Raw genomic sequence first — 18,703 nt, 5'->3', positions numbered from 1 at the left:
GCTCAAAATAAAAGTGTCTATCTTTGTTGTGAGTGCTGAGCTTTTTCTTTTTATCCTAGTACATCAATGCACTTTACAAGTTTGTAATCCTCTCTTAAAAACCTAGTAATCCCATGCGCTCCAAAATGGCATCATTTCATGCCATTAGTTTTTTTTCTCTTTGCTGCTTTTACTTTGAATTCATAATTGCCTGATTGTGAGAGTACTTTTGTCTTTCATGGAATATTTAAAACTGGCCAGGACAGCTACACTATATGCTCATTTTATACAATCAATATAATCAAAGTTTAGATTTACTAAAGTGCTGATCAATAAGCACAATAAAGACCTAATGCACAGGCCCATTCCTTCAAACTCCTTAAACTGGAAGCATTTCTATTACTGTTCTCATTATTTTAATGTAATCGGAACTAAAATAGATCTGCCAATATTTTATTTAATATAAAATCATTAAACAAAATTAATTGAATAATGCACTTGGTGTTGATGCCAACTGTTCCAAACAGTTTGTACCCAGCAGTGAAGAAGCAAACATTATACTGAATGGAGAACTCTAGCAATGCTTCTCTTGCCTTCATTTTCTCTCATGTTCCTATTTTTCACCCTCAGTGTCCTAGTCTAAATCACATAGCTATGAATATAACATAAGAAGCTCCAATGTTAAATCTGTTCATGGTTCAAACACACTTTTTCTAAGTCTAGCCAGATGGCCAATAAACTTGATGTTATGCATTTTAATAAAATCAGTATCCACTGAAAGAATTTATTTACAAAAGATCACATATAAACACACATACAACACAGCGGTTTTTCCTCATGCTGTACAACAGAAGTCTATTTTGTTTTTATATGTACCTTGATATACAGTGACAAAAGATCTTTAGGAAATAATATAATTGTATAAATCTTATATTATTATATACAAAAACGTTGTGTTTCATAAACAAAACAAAACAACATACAATTTTTGCACCTTTTCAGACTGGGGTCATCAACCCAAATGTTAAGAAGAGCCATTTTGTCCTTTCAGCAAAAATCAAACTACCTTGGGAGCCACATTATTTAATGTCCATTTTGCCATCATGGCTGTAAATATGTCTCAGCATGTGCTAATGTGCAAGTTTATAGGAATCTTTGCTCTGATTAAGCTTCAGCTCAGCTATAGCTGCTTTTCTCATATCTTCTTGTTCTAATTTTCCCCTTCCACCTTAAATGGTGCCTAAGACACCAGAATGCGACTGTCCATTAGTCTCCAATTATGGATGTTTATCTTATATCTTGCTCTTCACTTTGTCGTTAGCTACTAGCAAGGCAAGACTGTTGTCTGTGCTGTCTGGTGACCAGCACGCCAACCTTCAGAGTTAAAGGATGAACCTGAAATTACATATTAACTGCAGCATTCAAGACCATTTATTGGTAAAACTCATTAGAACGATCAGCAGAGCTTTATTTTACTGCAAAAGAGGATTATTTTTATTTTTACCTCTTTATACCTTTAGAACTTTGCTGTGGAGCCACAACAGGGCAATAAAAGAGGCTCCAGAGCGACATATTGCCAACCCCAAATTCCTGTAAACCAACATATCACTATAAGTAATTTGGCATTGTGAAGATATATACAACTTTTACAATACTGATATCTGAAATACTTTTAACATGACCTCAAAATTAAATATTAATGAAGCCTACAAAATATGGACTGATTTAATTTTTTGTGAGTCTGTATTCAAGATCTTAAATAAAAAAGAATTCATTTTGTGGCATATTTTCTTTTTTTGTATTAATTTTTAAATTTCACTTCAGTATTCATATTTTCTTAGGTATTATGTTGTTATATTGTTGTTGTTATAATATTTGTCATTTCTGGATGAACCTTAGCAGCAGGGGGTATGGGTTACCAGAGCCACAGTACTCAGGGAAACAGCAGATACTCCTCTTGCCTTTGACCAGACTTCACCTGTTGGCCTGACTGAATAAGGAAAGCCTTAGAAAAAATTGAATAAATTACTTGCATGCTTGGCAGTAAAACAGGAGTGCAATCCTGCTGACTCAAATCTTGTCCTAATACTCAGCACTTCTTGCTCAGGTGATGTGACCAGACTATCACCAAAGTTTGCACATTCCTTAAACTTGGTGAACATCAAGTCAAATATGAACACAAAGATATCATAAAGCACTAATACCGGTTCGTTATCTTCTTTTGTTCCAGTTTTAGTTTGAGCTCAGAAACCAGTGCTGTATTAATAGGGTTCTCTTTGTGTCTGCAGGATCTCTTCTTTGATTTAGAAGCGACAGAGGCAGAAACAGTTGGTACTGCCCACAAACATTCCCCTGATCTGGAATGGCCTGGCAGTGGAGGAGGCAGGGGGGCTCTTGGGGGTGCTGGAGGAGACCACCTGGTACCAACACTGTTGTTGTTACAGTTGATGTTCTCTGCCAATGGAACTTCAGATTCTTTCATCATGAAATTTTCACCATTGTTCTGTGGTTTAAATGGGTTCTGGAAGTTCCACTGCTTGCGATGCTTGGCTCTCCTTCTTATGATGCGTCTCGAAGGCAAGATCTTGTTGGAGTTTTTGGTTCGCATGAACATGACTGTAGATATCAAGACTGTGACAACAACCATGACTATAATGACACCACTGATCAAGCCTAGGATCTGCATGGGATTTTCCCTACTTTGCATTAAAAAGGAGGCAAAAGGTCCCCTGAGTTGAGTCTGTAAAAGAGCACAAAGAGAAATCAAGTCCATGGGACTGAAAGGATAAACATTATAGTCTACAGCGGGCAACTGAACCACACACATATAGTAGCAATATCTGAACATACAGCAGGCCACTGTAAGTTACAATCAACAGGGGTTTGGCTCAAATAGTTAACCAATCCAATGAGCCAACTTTGTGCACACTGACAGATAAGTTGGTGTTTGGTGGTTACTGTGAAATTATTTGTCTTAAACATGAATACAAACTAGATTAGAATGAAATGAAATGGTACAACAGAGCCTGATTTCATTTTAAGACAAGATCAGAAGGGTTTAAAAGGGCACCCCACATTGAGACCATGCAGAATTTAGATTAGATTGATTAGACTAAAGAATTAAATAATTGATAAGATTGAAGTCCATGGAGAAATGAAGTTAACAGGTTCTATTCTATTTAAACAAAAAACACATTTTGTAGTTGTGCTCTTATACTCTTTTACAGACTGCAATTATTCTGTATCACAATGAAAAAAATGAAAATGGAAATAAAAAAAGAAAAAACTCAACATTAGTGATGGTGTAAATTAAAGAAAATAAAGCTGCACAGTGCTTGAAAGGTGTATCATGGTCAGGGCCTCCTAATAATCTTTCTGATCTTGCCCTGTGGGTGGACTCGGGACTTTTTTATAGAGTTCCAGTAAATGATGGTGGATATGAAAATGGTCAACGAGATGGTGATGATGACAGTGCTGAAACATATGGTGAAAACAGTCCAGGGTCGGGTTCTTAGGCTCAAGAAGTATGAAAACATTCTGGATTTGATCTGCAAGGACAATACAATAACACCACATACTTAAAATACATACAAAATTAATTTCTTTAATTTCTGTATGTATGTCATCCTCATTTCTGATAAATGACAACATTTAGGCTGGAAACTGTCTGCAATATGTGATAAAAAGGAAAGACATTAGCAATGTGCAATGTCTCATGTCAATCAAGTATAATGAAAGTAACCAAGTGCAACGTATCATTCACTGTAAGGGTCTTAACGGCCTAACTGCTGTGAAAATTAAAAAGTAGATTCTGAATTGGGGCAACCAACATAGTAGCTGTGTGGAGGCAAATACTGAAACTGTATTCCAGACAGGCATATTGTCACTTTCCAAAAAATATGTCTAAATCATCTGAACACAACAGCTGTCCTTTACATTGTGAGATAATTTCAGGATGATTTGACTAGTAGAAATGCTCTGAAATCACTTAGAAAAAATCATGTTAATTTACATTAAAACTAAAGAACTTTTCAACCTTCTCCTGTAAATACACTTGTTTTTCTTTGGACAGCGATATATGGACCTGGAAAAGTAATAATAATACAAATAATAATAAGGCCTGGATACAAAACTTACTGCTTCTGTGATGTCAATCTTCACAACAGTGGTGGTACTGAAAGATGGGGAGCCTCTGTCTCTTGCCTGGACTACCACAGACCAGGTGCATTCTTTCTGATTGGTGATGTTCTGCACTATGTCCATAGACTTGATGTAGGGCTTCAATTTAATCTCTCCTGTCTCAGCATTGATGTCAAAGATGTTGTCTGGCTCTACTTTCATGATGGAATACTCAATAACATTGTTGGGCTCTTCTGCATCATCATCTACTGCCTGAACAACAAAAATAAAATTTCAAAAACTGAATATTTTTTTTGGAAATATTAAAAACAATTAATGTGCTTAAATTTTAAAAATAAAGAAACAAAACTTTCTGACCTCTACTTTCACAGGGGCACCAATGACCATTGTTTTCTCTAAGGAATTCTCATTGAACTCTGGTGAATGATCATTGAGGTCCAACACAGTGACAAAAACTTCAGCAAGGCTGTATTTTCCCTCTGTGTCCTCAGCCTTCACATAAAAGTTGTACTTGGATTTCACTTCAGCGTCGAGACTGGCCCAGGGCTGGGTATAGATGATCCCTGAATCCGACTGGATGAGAAACCTGCAGAAGCACAGAGAACAAGAAATGAGCACACAGGGGAATCTGGATTACAGAGACTGTTTCTGCTTTTCTGAAAAGAAAAAAAAAACAACAAGAACAAATACTCAAATATTGTTCAAAAATCCAAGTCAGTTTTTATGAATCAGTTTTAAACATTTTTACGTATGCTTTTTAAAATATTTAATTAACATTTTTAATGTAATATAAATAAACATATCTGTCCTGAATGAACTGGATCCTCTTATCTTTTGTCTTCTGTTAATTATAACCTTGTAATTTTTTATATAATATGTTTGCTCTCAATTTTCACAAATTCTATTCTGTTGTATACTCAAAACATCTTGAATCTCAACGTTCCACTGCAGGTAAGTGGGGCTGTTACATAAACATTAGAACAGTCTATTTTTCTCCCCACATCCCATTAGAAGATTAGCTTAGACAGAGGCAAAGGCACCTGTTTAAGCTGGGAGAGCTTTATTTTGGAAGGGAAATATTTCATGGGTTTTCACCAATTCCATGTTCAAAAATGCAGCTGGACAGAGCCAAAGATGCCTAAAGTTTTTAGAAAGAAGAAGATCAATAATACACAGCAGATCTAACATTTACTCTGCAGAAATGCTATTTTTATTTACTTTAACAAAAGGCACCCCTGTTAAATTTACAGGGATTATATTCACTTGTTTTGTCAGTCAAGGCCAATAGTGTACTTTCACAAATGGAATTCTGGATTTATTCTGGATGCTTATAAAAGCTTAGAGTGTATTGTTTGTTTAAATGGAAAGAGGATTCTTGGAATTCTTTTATCACAACCCTAACAATATTTCACCTATTTGCATACTTAGTTTGGAAGCTAATACACCAAAGAACAGACAAAAAAAATGAAATTCTGTGTAGCACAGCTAGGCCTGCTCTTTAAAGTTTTTTTTTAGAGCCAAAACACACAATCCTGAAACAACATGAAACAAAGCTCCTCAAATTCCTAATAGTTTCAATCAGATTTATTTTCATGAACACTAAGAAAGACCTCTTGTCTTACTGACTTGTGGTTCAATATACATGTTACATCTATGAAAATGTCATGAACTAAATATTTCAGTGATCAATGTATTGGAAAATACTGATATTTCAGATGGACAAATATGCAAATACGCCTTCAAAAACAATCACAAATGTGTTCCCTGTTGTTTTAATTTTGGGTCACTTTTGGGCCAATTGCTAACCATATATCGTACAGGATTCACAGTCATATTTTTAACATATTGCCATTTTGCATATAACATAATATGCAGTGATAAAATCACAATATGATATTTTGTCCATATTGTACAGTCCTGGTTGAAGCAGCAGTGACTATAAAAACATTATTTTAAATGAACCCTCTGATGTTCTTCTGGACCTAGTCAGCCTTATTTTGCTTATTTCCCATGATTTGGCAATCATATGCTCAGATAAATGCTGCATAATTTGGAAGGGCTCTGAAGCATATGTGTAGATAAATGCTGTATTTTATGTGAATACATAGCGTTCTAAAGACGCAACACTGGTGAATCTGTACAGTAAGAAGGGTAAGGATGACTAGCTAAAGACACTTGGAGAAAAGGAGAATAATTCTACTCACAGGTCTGATCCTGAGCCATAGATTGAGTATTTGACAACACCCCATAGACCAGAGTCTGGATCAGTGGCCTGCAGAGAGAATAAGAAAATCAATAAATTGTCATGAGAGCTGTTCAGTTGAGAATACAAGAGGAGGGGCATAGACACCTAACATGACAACGATGATGAGTTTTAGGGAGCGATAGCTAAAATCATTATTAGAATGACAGAGTGTGTGCTAATCTGACTACACAACCGTTTGCCCTATCATCATGGCTTGACAGTGTTCCTGTGGCCAAGGTCAAGCACTAGCAGTTCATTTAGCTGATTGGAGTGCATTGGGAGGCAGGATAACCCCATCCCACTGCTCACTCACTCAAACACACATACACACACACAGACACACTCTCTCTCCCTCTCTCTCTATCTACTGATAAAGGGCAGACTGGGACATACGATAACACCCAACATAGACAAGGTTACCAACATACTGCAGCTGTCTTTGTCATCCTCACATGAGGTTAAATCAAGTATATAACTGCATAACATTATGTATTAACTGTATATGACATGTATTTCAGAATGGATAGATTAATGTATGTCTATGCACTAGAATCTATGATTTCCTTTACATTTTCATTAAAACAATTTAATAAAAAACGAAGCTCAGAATTTAACAATAAAAATAAGAAAATCCGCCTGCATAAAAGTGGTGTTTAATGAGATGTGTTGAACATGCCTAGTGGTTCTGTTGAGAAGAGTGGTCTGTCATAGCACAGTTGACGTCAGTGCAGTCATAAAAAGTGGTGGGTAAAATCATATGACCACACTGATAGGAATTACTATGATGAGTTAAGCACAAAAGTCAAATCTGGGGTTTTGCTGTTACACAACAGAATGAAAATGATAACCATCTGGCAGCTTACCTCAGTTTAGACCATTTAGATAGCACTACCATAACTTGGCACAATTTTAGATTCTTATCCCCCCCAAAAATTTGATATTTAGAGAATTAATATTGCACTCCAGTAGGTTTTTCAAATATGCATATATTTTAGTGCCTGGGAGTATGACGCAAATGTACATAATTGCTTTCCAAATTTTTCTATTTTTAGTTGTGATGCAGAAGAGCATAGTTAGGTTATACTCACTGTCACAGACACAACATTAGAGCCACCAGGTGAGTTCTCTGGGATCCGTGCAATATAAAAATCGGATGAGAATTTTGGAGCGTTATCATTAGTGTCAAGCAAGTTTATTACTATATCTGCAGTGGCACTGAATCTCTCAGGGGTGTCGATCTCCACTGCAAGAAGCTGCAAAAGCAAAACAACTTCCGTTACTCACTTAGACTTCATTAATTTCAAATTGGACTTAATAAATGGTAATACATAAACAGATGCTGCAAAAAGATAAACAAAAAGATTCTCTGTACAAACTAAATAAGTAATTCTTGTCAAATATATTAAAAGCAGTAACCTGTAAACATGGTAGCATTTCTGTGTTTTTGAAAAGACACAAACATTACACAAAAGGTAGGGGTGCACTGACTAGAGAGTAAAGAAAGGCTGTGGTGACTCGTATCTCCTTTAAATGTATTTAAAGTATTCTCTGCATTGTCATGGATGACATTATATGGATTAAGCCTCGCCTTGGAACTGAAGCACCAATAGTGCATCTTAGACTAGGTTTAGGACAAATTTGGGCCAAGGAAACTGGCCTTATGTGTTTAACCGAAGAATAACATTAGAACATTAGTTACTTAATATACAAGTGTGGGCTTTATGTGTGCATAAGGACCCTCAACATGTGATGTTATTGTTTTTTTATGCATTTGTGAAAGCTTGAGTAGGATCACCTTGAATGTCAGAGATTGAGATTTCTCATAGTCTATTGCAGCCGAGTCCTCTACTAATATGGTGACTTGAGCTTCATTAAGGACCGTCTGTGGCACCACTCTTAACATGCGGCCTGGCCCCACCAGCCTCAGATTGAACTTTGCATTTGCACCCTGAAAAACACGCATGTGAAGACAACTGTTTTATGTCATAATCAATGAGGGTGACTAAGAATGCACATACATAAAAGAAAAACAGTAAAGGAAGAAATCAATGCAATCTCTGGTTTCTTGATGAATGTATTGATCTTCATGCTAATGACAGCTGTTGACCGAGATGAACTTGATTTCATAATATTCTACTTATAGTGTTTACTTGTATAATGAGTTCTGCAATTACACAGGAGAAAAAGCTGAAAAGAGGAATGACATTGCATGATATGACAAAAGCTTAAAGGGGCACATCTGTGTGTTTTGACTGATTCCTTCCATTTACATAACAATAAATATCAGTTTCTAAATGACAGACCATTTTTCTGCCAGTAAATAAATAAATAATTGGAAGTGATGCACTGATGGCTATTCTCATCATCCCATTCAGCTTATGAACAACGGCTAGCTCAGGACACAATCTGTTATACCTATCCATCAGGTAAGAAGTTTGTATTTCCAAGATATTTTAAAATATATGTACAATTTGCCGCTCATCTAAATCATATGCACAGAATTTTGTCTTAAGAAATCTGACAGCTGCCTACCTTTTCTGAAGAAAACCGAATGAGTAGCCCACCTGGTCTGAATCATTGACGGTGATCTTCAGGCCCCTCAGTATCTCTCCTTCTGGAGGATGCTCATACATGGTCAGCTCAAACATGTTCTGTGGGCCGCTTTCTCCATAAAAGGTAGGAGGATGGTTATTTAGATCCACTACTCGAATGGTTACAGTGGTGACAGAAAAGTCCATGAGATTTCCTTCTGCATTAACCTCTGAAGCCTGACCACAGAGAAATTTGGTTCAGGAATTTATCACTTTATCAATACCAGTTTTACCAGACAGAAGAAAAATTAAATGTAAAGAAAATACAAATTATTTAAAATATTGTCAGTGCCTATTACTACAAAACATATTTTACAATAGAGGTAATTTGCCAACAAGCTACCTAACACAACATGAAATACTTGAATATGAATATTCCATTTGGCTGCAGTGATGTACTCCTACTTTGACTGCTGCCAACAGTTTGTTACACTGCTAATTTTTTTAAAAACAACAATTCAGTTAATCAAGCCATTTGAATTTGGGAATTAGATGGATTTGATTGCAGTTACAGTAAAGCTTTGCCAGAGATCAGCAGTAAAAAAATAAAACAAAAACAATTAATTAGCATTCATAATGTTGGAATCATAATTCAAAAGTTTGGGATCATTGTTTTCAACAGAATAAGAAATAAGAAAAGATATAATAAGAAAATAAATAAATGCAAATAACAGCAGATAACTTATTGAGATATTACTATAAATAGGCAATTACATTATATTATTCAGCATTTACTAACTTTTCCGTGTTCCACAAAAATGTAAATATTGAATAAAACATCTTGAAATACCCTTTGGTGTCTAGCTAATCTACGCTGTTAAAATTTATCAAAAACACAACAACTGTTAATGACATACTATTTCAAAGTTTTACTAGTGTAGCTGTACACAATTTCTGCAGACATTTTAGACAATTTCTGCAACAAGTTTGTTTCTGCTGCTTCAGACTTTCAGCCTGAATTGTGACACAAAGGTTTACCCCAGCGGAAAGTAAATTTGGAACATTGAAACCATAGAAAATTTGTTGTATAAGATTACACAAATCTGACCTTGACTTTGATATTAAATATTTCTCTTCTCAAATGGGCTGGATACGCAAAAAGAGTGATGCATCCACTTGTTTTGTTAATGCCAAACACACCATCGGATCCTATAAAAAATTTATAAAACTTGTGTTACATGTTAAAATAATCCCCTTCTCCAGGAGTTGCAACCTTTATGAAAGAGTTGCAGAATCAATATTACTATACTAAGCCTAATTCTACCTAATTAACTAAAAATACGAATGATACATACCACTTTCAATAGAATAAACAACTGGATTAGGATTTTCCACATCTCCATCTTTTGCAAATACAGTAAATATTTCAGATCCCTAAAAACAAAATTAGAAACAGTTTAAACAGAATCTTGCTAAGCTTCTGAGTATGGCAGTGGTTCCTAATCTTAGATTTTAAAACCTTGTGCTCCACACATTTTTGTGTTTTCCTCAGTGTAACATATCGAATCAAACTCAAAAGAGTTTGATAATTAGCTGAAGAGTTCATTTGTGTGTTGCTTTAAGAAAAACACAATACTCCATTCAAGAACCAAGAAAATTACCAAGAAAAGTAATAAATAGTAATAAACTTTTGAGCACTTGCCGGTGAAGAAACTTCATAGACATAGCCAAAGTAAGGTGTTCCAACAAAAACAGGAGGAGAGTCCTGGCTGTCTATCACATTGATTGTCAAGGTAGCAGATGATGACATCACCTGTACTCTCCCATTATAATTTCCACCTCCATCCTTAAAACAATAAGAGCAAACATGGCAAATATTATAGCCTATTTAAAGTTTTCTACTGAGGCATTACAATTATTCAGTCTGCTCATGTATGCACAATAATTAAATTCTACATGCAAACAAGGTTGTTGGTTAAACTATAATACACATAAACTGCTTTCATTATAAGCATCTTTTCATGCCAAATATACAGATAGTATGTTATATGTTCAACAATTACTGCTGTATTGTTTTCATTTGACCATGACATCACTTTCCAGCTACACTCACCAGCCACTTTATTAGGTAAATCATTGGTAGGTACTGTTCAGTTGCTTGGTAACACAAATAGCTAATCAGCCAATCACATGGCTGCAACTCAATGCATTTAGGCATGTAGAGGTGGTCAAGACAACTTGCTACAGACTGAGCATCAGAATGGTGAAGAAAGGTGATTTAAGTGACTTTGAACGTGGCATGGTTGCTGGTGCCAGATGGGCTGGTCTGAGTATTTCAGAAACTGCTGATCTACTGGGATTTTCATGCACAACCATCTCTAGGGTTTACAGAGAATGGACCGACAAAGAGAAAATATCCAGTGAGCGGCAGTTGTGTGGATGCCTTGTTGATGTGAGAGGTTAGAAGAGAATGAGCAGACTGGTTCGAGATGATAGAAAGGCAACAGTAACTCAAATAACCAACCAAAATCTCTGAGGAATGTTTCCAACATCTTGTTGAAAGTATGCCATGAGAAATAAAGGCAAAAGGGGGTCCAGTGGCTGGTGAGTGTATAGTTCCATTCATCTGAAGGAACTGCAAGAGTGCTTGAAAAGAGCTGCAAGTGTGTGTGTGTTTGTGTGTGTTTGTGTGTGTTTCTGTGTAGGTGAACAACACCTCCTTAGGTATGTGTCTCTTTGTGTGTGTCTGTGTGAGAGGGAGAGATGTATGTGTTTGAGGGGGGAGGGGGAGGGGGGAGAGTCATTCAAATTAATTGTCACTCTGTTATTATGCAGCTCTTAGTGGAGAAGCCTTGTTTGAGTCCGATTTGCACCCTCTGAACAAACAGTCATAACTCAGGAAATGTTTATTCTATCGCTTAACCGGATAGATGGTGTGAGATAAGACCCCTTGAGGATTATTTTGTTGTAATGTTGTGTGTATTGAGTTGTAATGTTGTGTGAAAATGCCTGAGTTATGACAGGTTAAACACAGAGAAAATCTTGAAACAAGCAGCTTCTGATCTTGAAAAATTTACATGGGAGTGATTGGGGCAGTTTTCTGTGCCTAGTGCCAAACAAATGCTCATAACTCTAAAGCTAATGGATAAAATGATGAGATATTTTGAGGTTTCAGAAAGGACAAGTTTCTCTACCATTTAAATTGAGTTTCTAGGTGAAAGTTTAAGGATTTTAAAGTAGATTCCCTGCATGATCAGCTGTGTCTGTGAGACTGAGTGGCCTGCTGTGACATCATCGATGTCAATTAGAATTTGAAGTTCTGAACATTCCGCCATTCATTCTTATGGGAGGTTTTTAATTTTTAAACTTAATTTTATTAAAAACTACCAATCTGATCGACTCTAAATACATAGCACAAGTCACAGCGCCGAGACCTTCGAAACATAGTTTGAACGGAGTCTGTACGTTAAGCAGTTTGAGCTGTATTAATCGCAAAAAAGTGTGGAAGGAGAATAAGAAGAAGTATGAGAGATAACAATAGAGCGCTTTTTCAAGCACTCTAATAAGAAAGACCTCCTCCATTTTGAAAGAACTGGCTGTGATGGCTGCCTGTGTCTTTTAAGATGTAGTTAAAGGTGTTTTTACATGTTTTTAAAACTCTAAATGGCCTTTAACATGTGTACCTCACTGAATTTAAATATAAAAAAAGAGTGGTGCTTGAGAGAAAAATAAAATAATTAAGAAAATGTATGCATATTTATAAAATTTTGTTAACAGTACAGTACAAGGCATACACAAGGCAATAAGAGTAAGGCATCTAGAATCTTTCCAACAAACTGAAGCTTGTCTGTTAGACAACTTGGGAATGTATCTGTGACTGGAGAAAAAAAAACAACATAATGCTTGTCTCACCTTTGCCACCACAGTGACGAAATGTGTCCTGGACCTCTCATAGTCAAGGTTCTCACCCGGTTTTATCCTCAGCACTCCACTGTGGCGGTCAATTGCAAATTTGCTGTTTGGGTCATTGCTCTAGAAAGGAGAAATGCTGTGTTTTAAAAGCTTAACTGTATATCTGAAACAGACACTAATGCAAATCAGGTTTTGTCCCTAATTGTCATATATTAAAGCACTTTCAGGTTTCAAAGAAATAAACAGTGAATAAACAGTACTACCATCCTCACTGGGCTTTTTACAGCATTACAGCGGGCTATTTTGTTGGTTCAGGGCAGCCACACAATGTGTCATAAAGGGGCAGGTGAAAGCTCATGTGTCCAGATGTGCTGTAGCTGCAGTGTCACTCATGTCCTTGTACTCTGAAGACAATCTAGCATCACCCAACCACCCTCAGTGGAGCAAAGCTGCTAGCTAAGCCTCTAGTACCTGACACAAATGTAATAGTAATTTAATCCCAAACAGAGCAACTGCATAGTATGCTGGACAGCACAAGTCCAGTGTCCGATATGTTTACAGAGTAGTATTATTTTATTGCAGCCAGATTAAGGCTCCGATCCTCAGGTTTTACAAGGGTTTTCTATTAAAGGTTTTGATGGGAAAGAAAGTTTAAAAAAGGATACATGTTGATGAGTCATACATGCATACAGATGAACTCTGTGCTGACGTAAAGGTTGGAGGAGGTTGCAGTCTGTTACCTGAAGAAAGTAGGTGACAGATCCGCCTGACCCTGTATCTCTGTCCACAGTCTGCACTTTGTAGATACTGCTGCCAGACGGTGTGTTCTGCAAATAGTGGGCACACACAAACACAGACACACACACACACACAAACACACACACACAAACACACACACACACGCCAAAACAAAATCAGTGATGCACAAATTTCTGATCTAAAATGTATAGGATATGTAAGTTATTTCAGTAGAACGTCACATCCATTACCTCTGGTACATCTACAATGGAAGGCATGTTCTGGAACTGTGGTCGCTCGTCATTGGCGTCCATCACAAACACCCTTACCTTTTCAACTACCTTAAAAATATTAATAACAACATTGGAAAAAGACACCAACCACTCAGACCTTTATTTAAGGGTGGGTAATACAGCAAAAATACAATACCATGATAATTCAAGAAATTTTAATAATTCATAAAATGTCATATTTTTTGGGACATCTGCTAAATCAGAATGGGAAAAGAAGAAACCAGTGGTGCCACATTTAAAAACAGTATCAAAAACTACAGCACTACAGTACAATGATTTTTATTTGTTTCATATACTGTAATGCACTAAATCAAGCCAGCCATGACTATTGCTCTCATTGTTACGATACTTGCAGTAGTTCAGTGGTCTTCAAGTACTGCCAATATGAGTGATTTTTGTGAAGAAAAATTGTGATACATTGTGATGTACTTTATCACGATAACAATAAATATCACCATATTACCCAGCCCTGCTTTTAACCTCTTAAAGAGCAAGCACATTACTCAGTTCTTAAGACTTATTATTTCTCTACTATAATTTATTTAGTAATTATCATAAAACCAATATGTTAACAATAGTAAACGAAAGGATTTAAACAGCCATAAGTCTCAGTCCACTTACTTTATTAAGGCCATCTGAAATACTGACGAGCACCTCAAGCTCATCCTGCTCCTGCAATGACAGGTTAACAAATTCTCATTTTATTTGGACAGACCTCTACAGTGTATCAATAGAGGTTCGCATTATTAATAAACTATCTGGAAAACCTTCAGCAGCATTTGGATTATAATAAAAATCTGGACCAGGGTTAGGTTTAATCTTAGGGTGAGGGTTAGTTTCACGTTTTGGTTTGAGGTTAAAGTTAGGTCCAGGGTTAAGGGTAGAGGAACTTAATATGAATTTTTCAGATGTTTAGTTAAACATAAGCTAAAGAGAGGCAAGATAGGCACCTACGAAGAATCTACATTGGGCTATACAAATAAAGTGTTAGCATGCTCACAAATTATTATTTGTTTGTTTACCTCTCTGTCGAGCTCCTCGATCAGGGTTACTACTCCAGATTTTGGATCGACACGAAAATATTCTTTAGATCCTGGATCAAAGGACAGGCCATATCTTACTGGCTGACCCTCTGGATCTGTTCCATTTAGAACATAGATCTGTGTTCCTGCAGAGCAGAAAATAAAACTGTTCTAGAATTCTTTCTATAGCATCAAAAAATCATTCTTAACAACATGATAAACACATCCATCTTTTCTCTGTATAAGCCCTTTGTTTATTAATATTTGTGCTTTTTTTTGTTGTAACCACTAGCATGTCAGTTCCACTGTCAGATGGATTTTCCACCATTGAAACATTAACAGGTCAACAGCATTCCTGTGGTCAGAAATCAACCAATTATGCATGAGACAGAGGGCTGAGAAATGGAACATTAGAACAGGCTACGGTCTTTACTGCTAAACCTTTAGTAAGGATATAAACTGGACCTTACCCTGCCTAAAACACAACAGTCAAGCAATTTGTCAGTCTGACCCAGAAAGTGTTCGATGGTAAAACAAAACAGTAATACAGGAGTCTGTGACAAATCTAGTCTCTGACAAAAAGGTACAGCTGCTGGACAGCATTCATGTTAATGCTCTCTACTGGCAGCCAGAGAACACGTCAACAAGTGACATCAAGCAGTTTAAATCTTCTAATGAGCTGCAAATGTGAGCACAGACACAGATGTTGGTTTAATCTGTGGTGCTCTATTTATTCAGGACAAAGGTAGCTAAAGGAGAACACTGTATAAAAACAAATGTTATGAGCATCATTCCCAAATAATGGAACTTACAAGGCCAAAGCCTAGTTGAGAACAACATATATAGTTCCACAAGAGTTTCTAATGCTCTCAAACAAATCTTTTTTCAAGCATATATTCCTGTATGTAAACATGAGTGGTGAACAAAGTGTAAATCTTCTGTACTGAAGAAGAAATACTCTTAATAAAATACCACTTGAATATTCTACCTACCTTAACACTTCTATCTATGAACTATTTCTGTTAGAAGACCTTAGTTGCAGCAGGGAGAAAAACTGAGTTAGCTTTTCATGTCTGCAGCCACACAGCACTGCTTATTATAAATTGACGTCTTGTACTATAACTGAAGTAGAAACACAAAAACTGTACAAAGTGTTTGTAAATAGGCATCTGCCTTATAAGTTACTTGGGAATAATGCTTCACAGTGTTATGAACTCAACAAATGTTTGTTTAGTTTAAAGGCCAATACATCAAAAAAACACTTCATAAAACATATTTTGTCATCTTGTGAATACTGACATAAGCTGTCCATTAATACAAGAGTTTTTTAAATACTTTATACCCTGCTTATGCATGTGATATGAATGCCCTATATAGGTCACTCACTTACCCTTTGGTGTATCTTCTGAAAGACTGAACAGTGCAAGATTGCCATTGTTACTGTGGGGTCCATTGTCATAGAAATATGGTGCATAATCACTCTGTGCTGTGGAGGTATAAATGTATGTCAGACAAAACAAATACTACTAACTGTAATTTCAATGGTTGTTTAATGGATAATTATTTCAGGCCAAATTAATTTTAATACAGGACACAGGTTTACGTGCAACATAGTACACTGACATCACTGAGCCACCCTCTTTCTATCCACTCTCCTAAGATTACTCCTCCTTTTGTGTCATATGAAAAGAAACAGCCACTGCCATAGTATATCTATGCACATATTTTACTGTCATTTAATGAATCCATTCCCCTTGAGCATTTTGAATCAGGAAAAATAAACATTTTTTAAAGTCTGTCAGTTTAATTTTATTAAATGTTCTACCAGATTCCATGTGTACTCACTTGCTACTGTTTGAGCAGGTACACAGATAATGCAAACGTAGGGGAGAAACAAATACATACAGTGTGAGTAGTAAAAAATGACTAAAGTACGTTCACAGAAGAACATTATTTCTCAAAAGACCTTCAAGATTAGACATCCCAGAAGAATTCAAAATCAAGAGAAACCCTCTCAATGAAATACTCACCAAAGCAGACATGCACTAAAAAGCAAAGTGGTGAAAATATTATTCCTTTTTCAATATTCATCCTTAAAAAAATTTAAAAACAAATAAATAAAAAGGGGGAAAAAAGATGCAGGCCAAGAAAAGCACTAGCAGAAAAAGCTAAGCAAGTGTCCCTCAGAAGGTGTCTATTGTAGACTGAAAGGAGCTAAAGCAGATGCTAAGAGCCTAATCCAATGATAGGTCTTAGCCTGGGAACATTTTTAGACCCCTTCCCTACCTCCACTCTTTTAGCACATCAGCTAATGCCTGCAACAGGGGCTCCTGAGCTACTCAACTCAGATGTCATTATAGATGTTTTACAACAGTATACATACATGAGTGTTGATCTGTCAAATGTAGGTGACCTTAATGTGTAATATTAAATGCCAGAGTGCATGAATGATTTGAATTTAAAGTTATAAAGAGTTCACTGCAAACTCAACTTATACAGTAAGTTAAAACAGATAAACAAATAAACAATTTGCACATGAGCTCTCAGCCAAGATTATCAACTAGGCCTCTAATTTTAGTGAACTAAAGATATACAAAGGCTATGTTCACATAACCAGGCTGGTATGGCACAAATACAATTTTTGCCTTAATGTGACACAGGTGTATTTTTTTTCAGAGCAGTGTTAATACACAAATCTGAATTTTTTTTATCAAGTTTTTATCACTGCGCATGTACCATCATTCAGAGTTAAGGAGGTCAGCAGCACTGAACCTAAAACTAGTGGCAGTAAACAAAAGCATGAAGCATTGATGCAAAAGCATCAGGCCCTTATGATTAGGATGGTGCATGCAGGTCCTTTCAGGTCACAGTGTTGGTCACACTGATGTCAGATTTGACACAGTTGCCTACACAAATGTGAAGCATCATGTTAAAAAGATCTAAAAAGAGCAAAAAAAAATTAGAATTGAGCAATGAGGCTTGTAATGTGAATGTTGCTAAGCAGTAGCCTTGAATTAGCCATGAATTACATGACAAAGAAAAATACCTCATAAGGCATTTTAGAATTTATACTTTAAAGGCTCCCCAGTCCCCAAATATGGAAACAAATCTAAAAAATATATAAACCAACAACCCGTTTTAAATTCATTGTTTTTGTGATGTCAAAAAAATTGAAGCATATTCATACAGTCATACACAAAAGTTTGAACATCCCCAATCAAATTACATGCTCTGTTGATTTAAAACATTGTGAAAGTAAGTTGGCATATCCCCTGCAGGGAACAAACTTTACATATTGAAAGAAAACATAAAACATATGTCATAACTTTTACACAGGTGACATTTCATGTACCTAAAATTATTATTTATTATTATTGTCCCAAAATGTGTAAAAGTGTGTTCACTGCATAGGATGTATTAACTTGTATTAACAGAAAATCAACAAAACATGTACTTTGACCAGGGGTGCCCAAACCTTTGCATATGACTGTGTATCTGCCTATTTAGCCTATAGCAGTAGACAAGGAGCTAAAGTGTATTTATGTGACTACCATACACAACCAAATGCAGAGTTGATGCAGACATCAGAGCATCAAAAGCTATACTGCACTTATCACATTGTGTAGTGGAGGGAGTTGTAACAAAAGTTACAAACTACATCAATTTATTTCTCAACGGTGGGTCTACTCATCTAGGTCAGTGTCTCTCAAGGTCAAAGATACCCCCTTTACAAAGTGTTTAAAAAAAGGAATACACTTAATCGCTTTGTTTGTCAATCCAATTTGCAGAGTGAGTAGGGGAACTCTCCAGTAAGTTATGTAAGGCTTCTCCTTAGTCCTCAGT

General features: G+C 36.2%; 1 protein-coding gene across 3 annotated transcripts; it reads right to left on the bottom strand.

Moving 5' to 3' along the window:
• Positions 1-749: 749 nt before the first annotated feature.
• Positions 750-17,104, bottom strand: cdhr1a (cadherin-related family member 1a). 3 transcript variants are annotated; one of them, XM_017723265.2, is made up of 18 exons: positions 16,891-17,103; positions 16,706-16,711; positions 16,251-16,346; positions 14,861-15,006; positions 14,460-14,510; positions 13,797-13,886; positions 13,548-13,634; positions 12,808-12,927; positions 10,598-10,741; positions 10,251-10,329; positions 10,004-10,104; positions 8,929-9,132; positions 8,160-8,312; positions 7,453-7,617; positions 6,324-6,391; positions 4,477-4,705; positions 4,117-4,371; positions 750-2,719 (listed from the first exon to the last, which is right to left on the bottom strand). In XM_017723265.2, the coding sequence occupies exons 1-18, from the start codon at positions 16,949-16,951 to the stop codon at positions 2,177-2,179; spliced, it is 2,598 nt and encodes an 865-aa protein (XP_017578754.1). In that variant the 5' UTR covers positions 16,952-17,103; the 3' UTR covers positions 750-2,176. The 3 variants fall into 3 exon arrangements, with proteins under 3 accessions (XP_017578754.1, XP_017578762.1, XP_017578770.1); XM_017723281.2 differs by having other exon boundaries at positions 2,635-3,527; positions 16,891-17,104; XM_017723273.2 differs by lacking the exon at positions 16,706-16,711.
• Between the last annotated feature and the right edge of the window lie 1,599 nt (positions 17,105-18,703).

The sequence above is a fragment of the Pygocentrus nattereri genome, chromosome 5, assembly GCF_015220715.1.
Source record: "Pygocentrus nattereri isolate fPygNat1 chromosome 5, fPygNat1.pri, whole genome shotgun sequence".
NCBI classification, from domain to species: Eukaryota; Metazoa; Chordata; class Actinopteri; order Characiformes; family Serrasalmidae; genus Pygocentrus; species Pygocentrus nattereri.
This window is presented reverse-complemented; position numbering and strand designations above follow the sequence as displayed.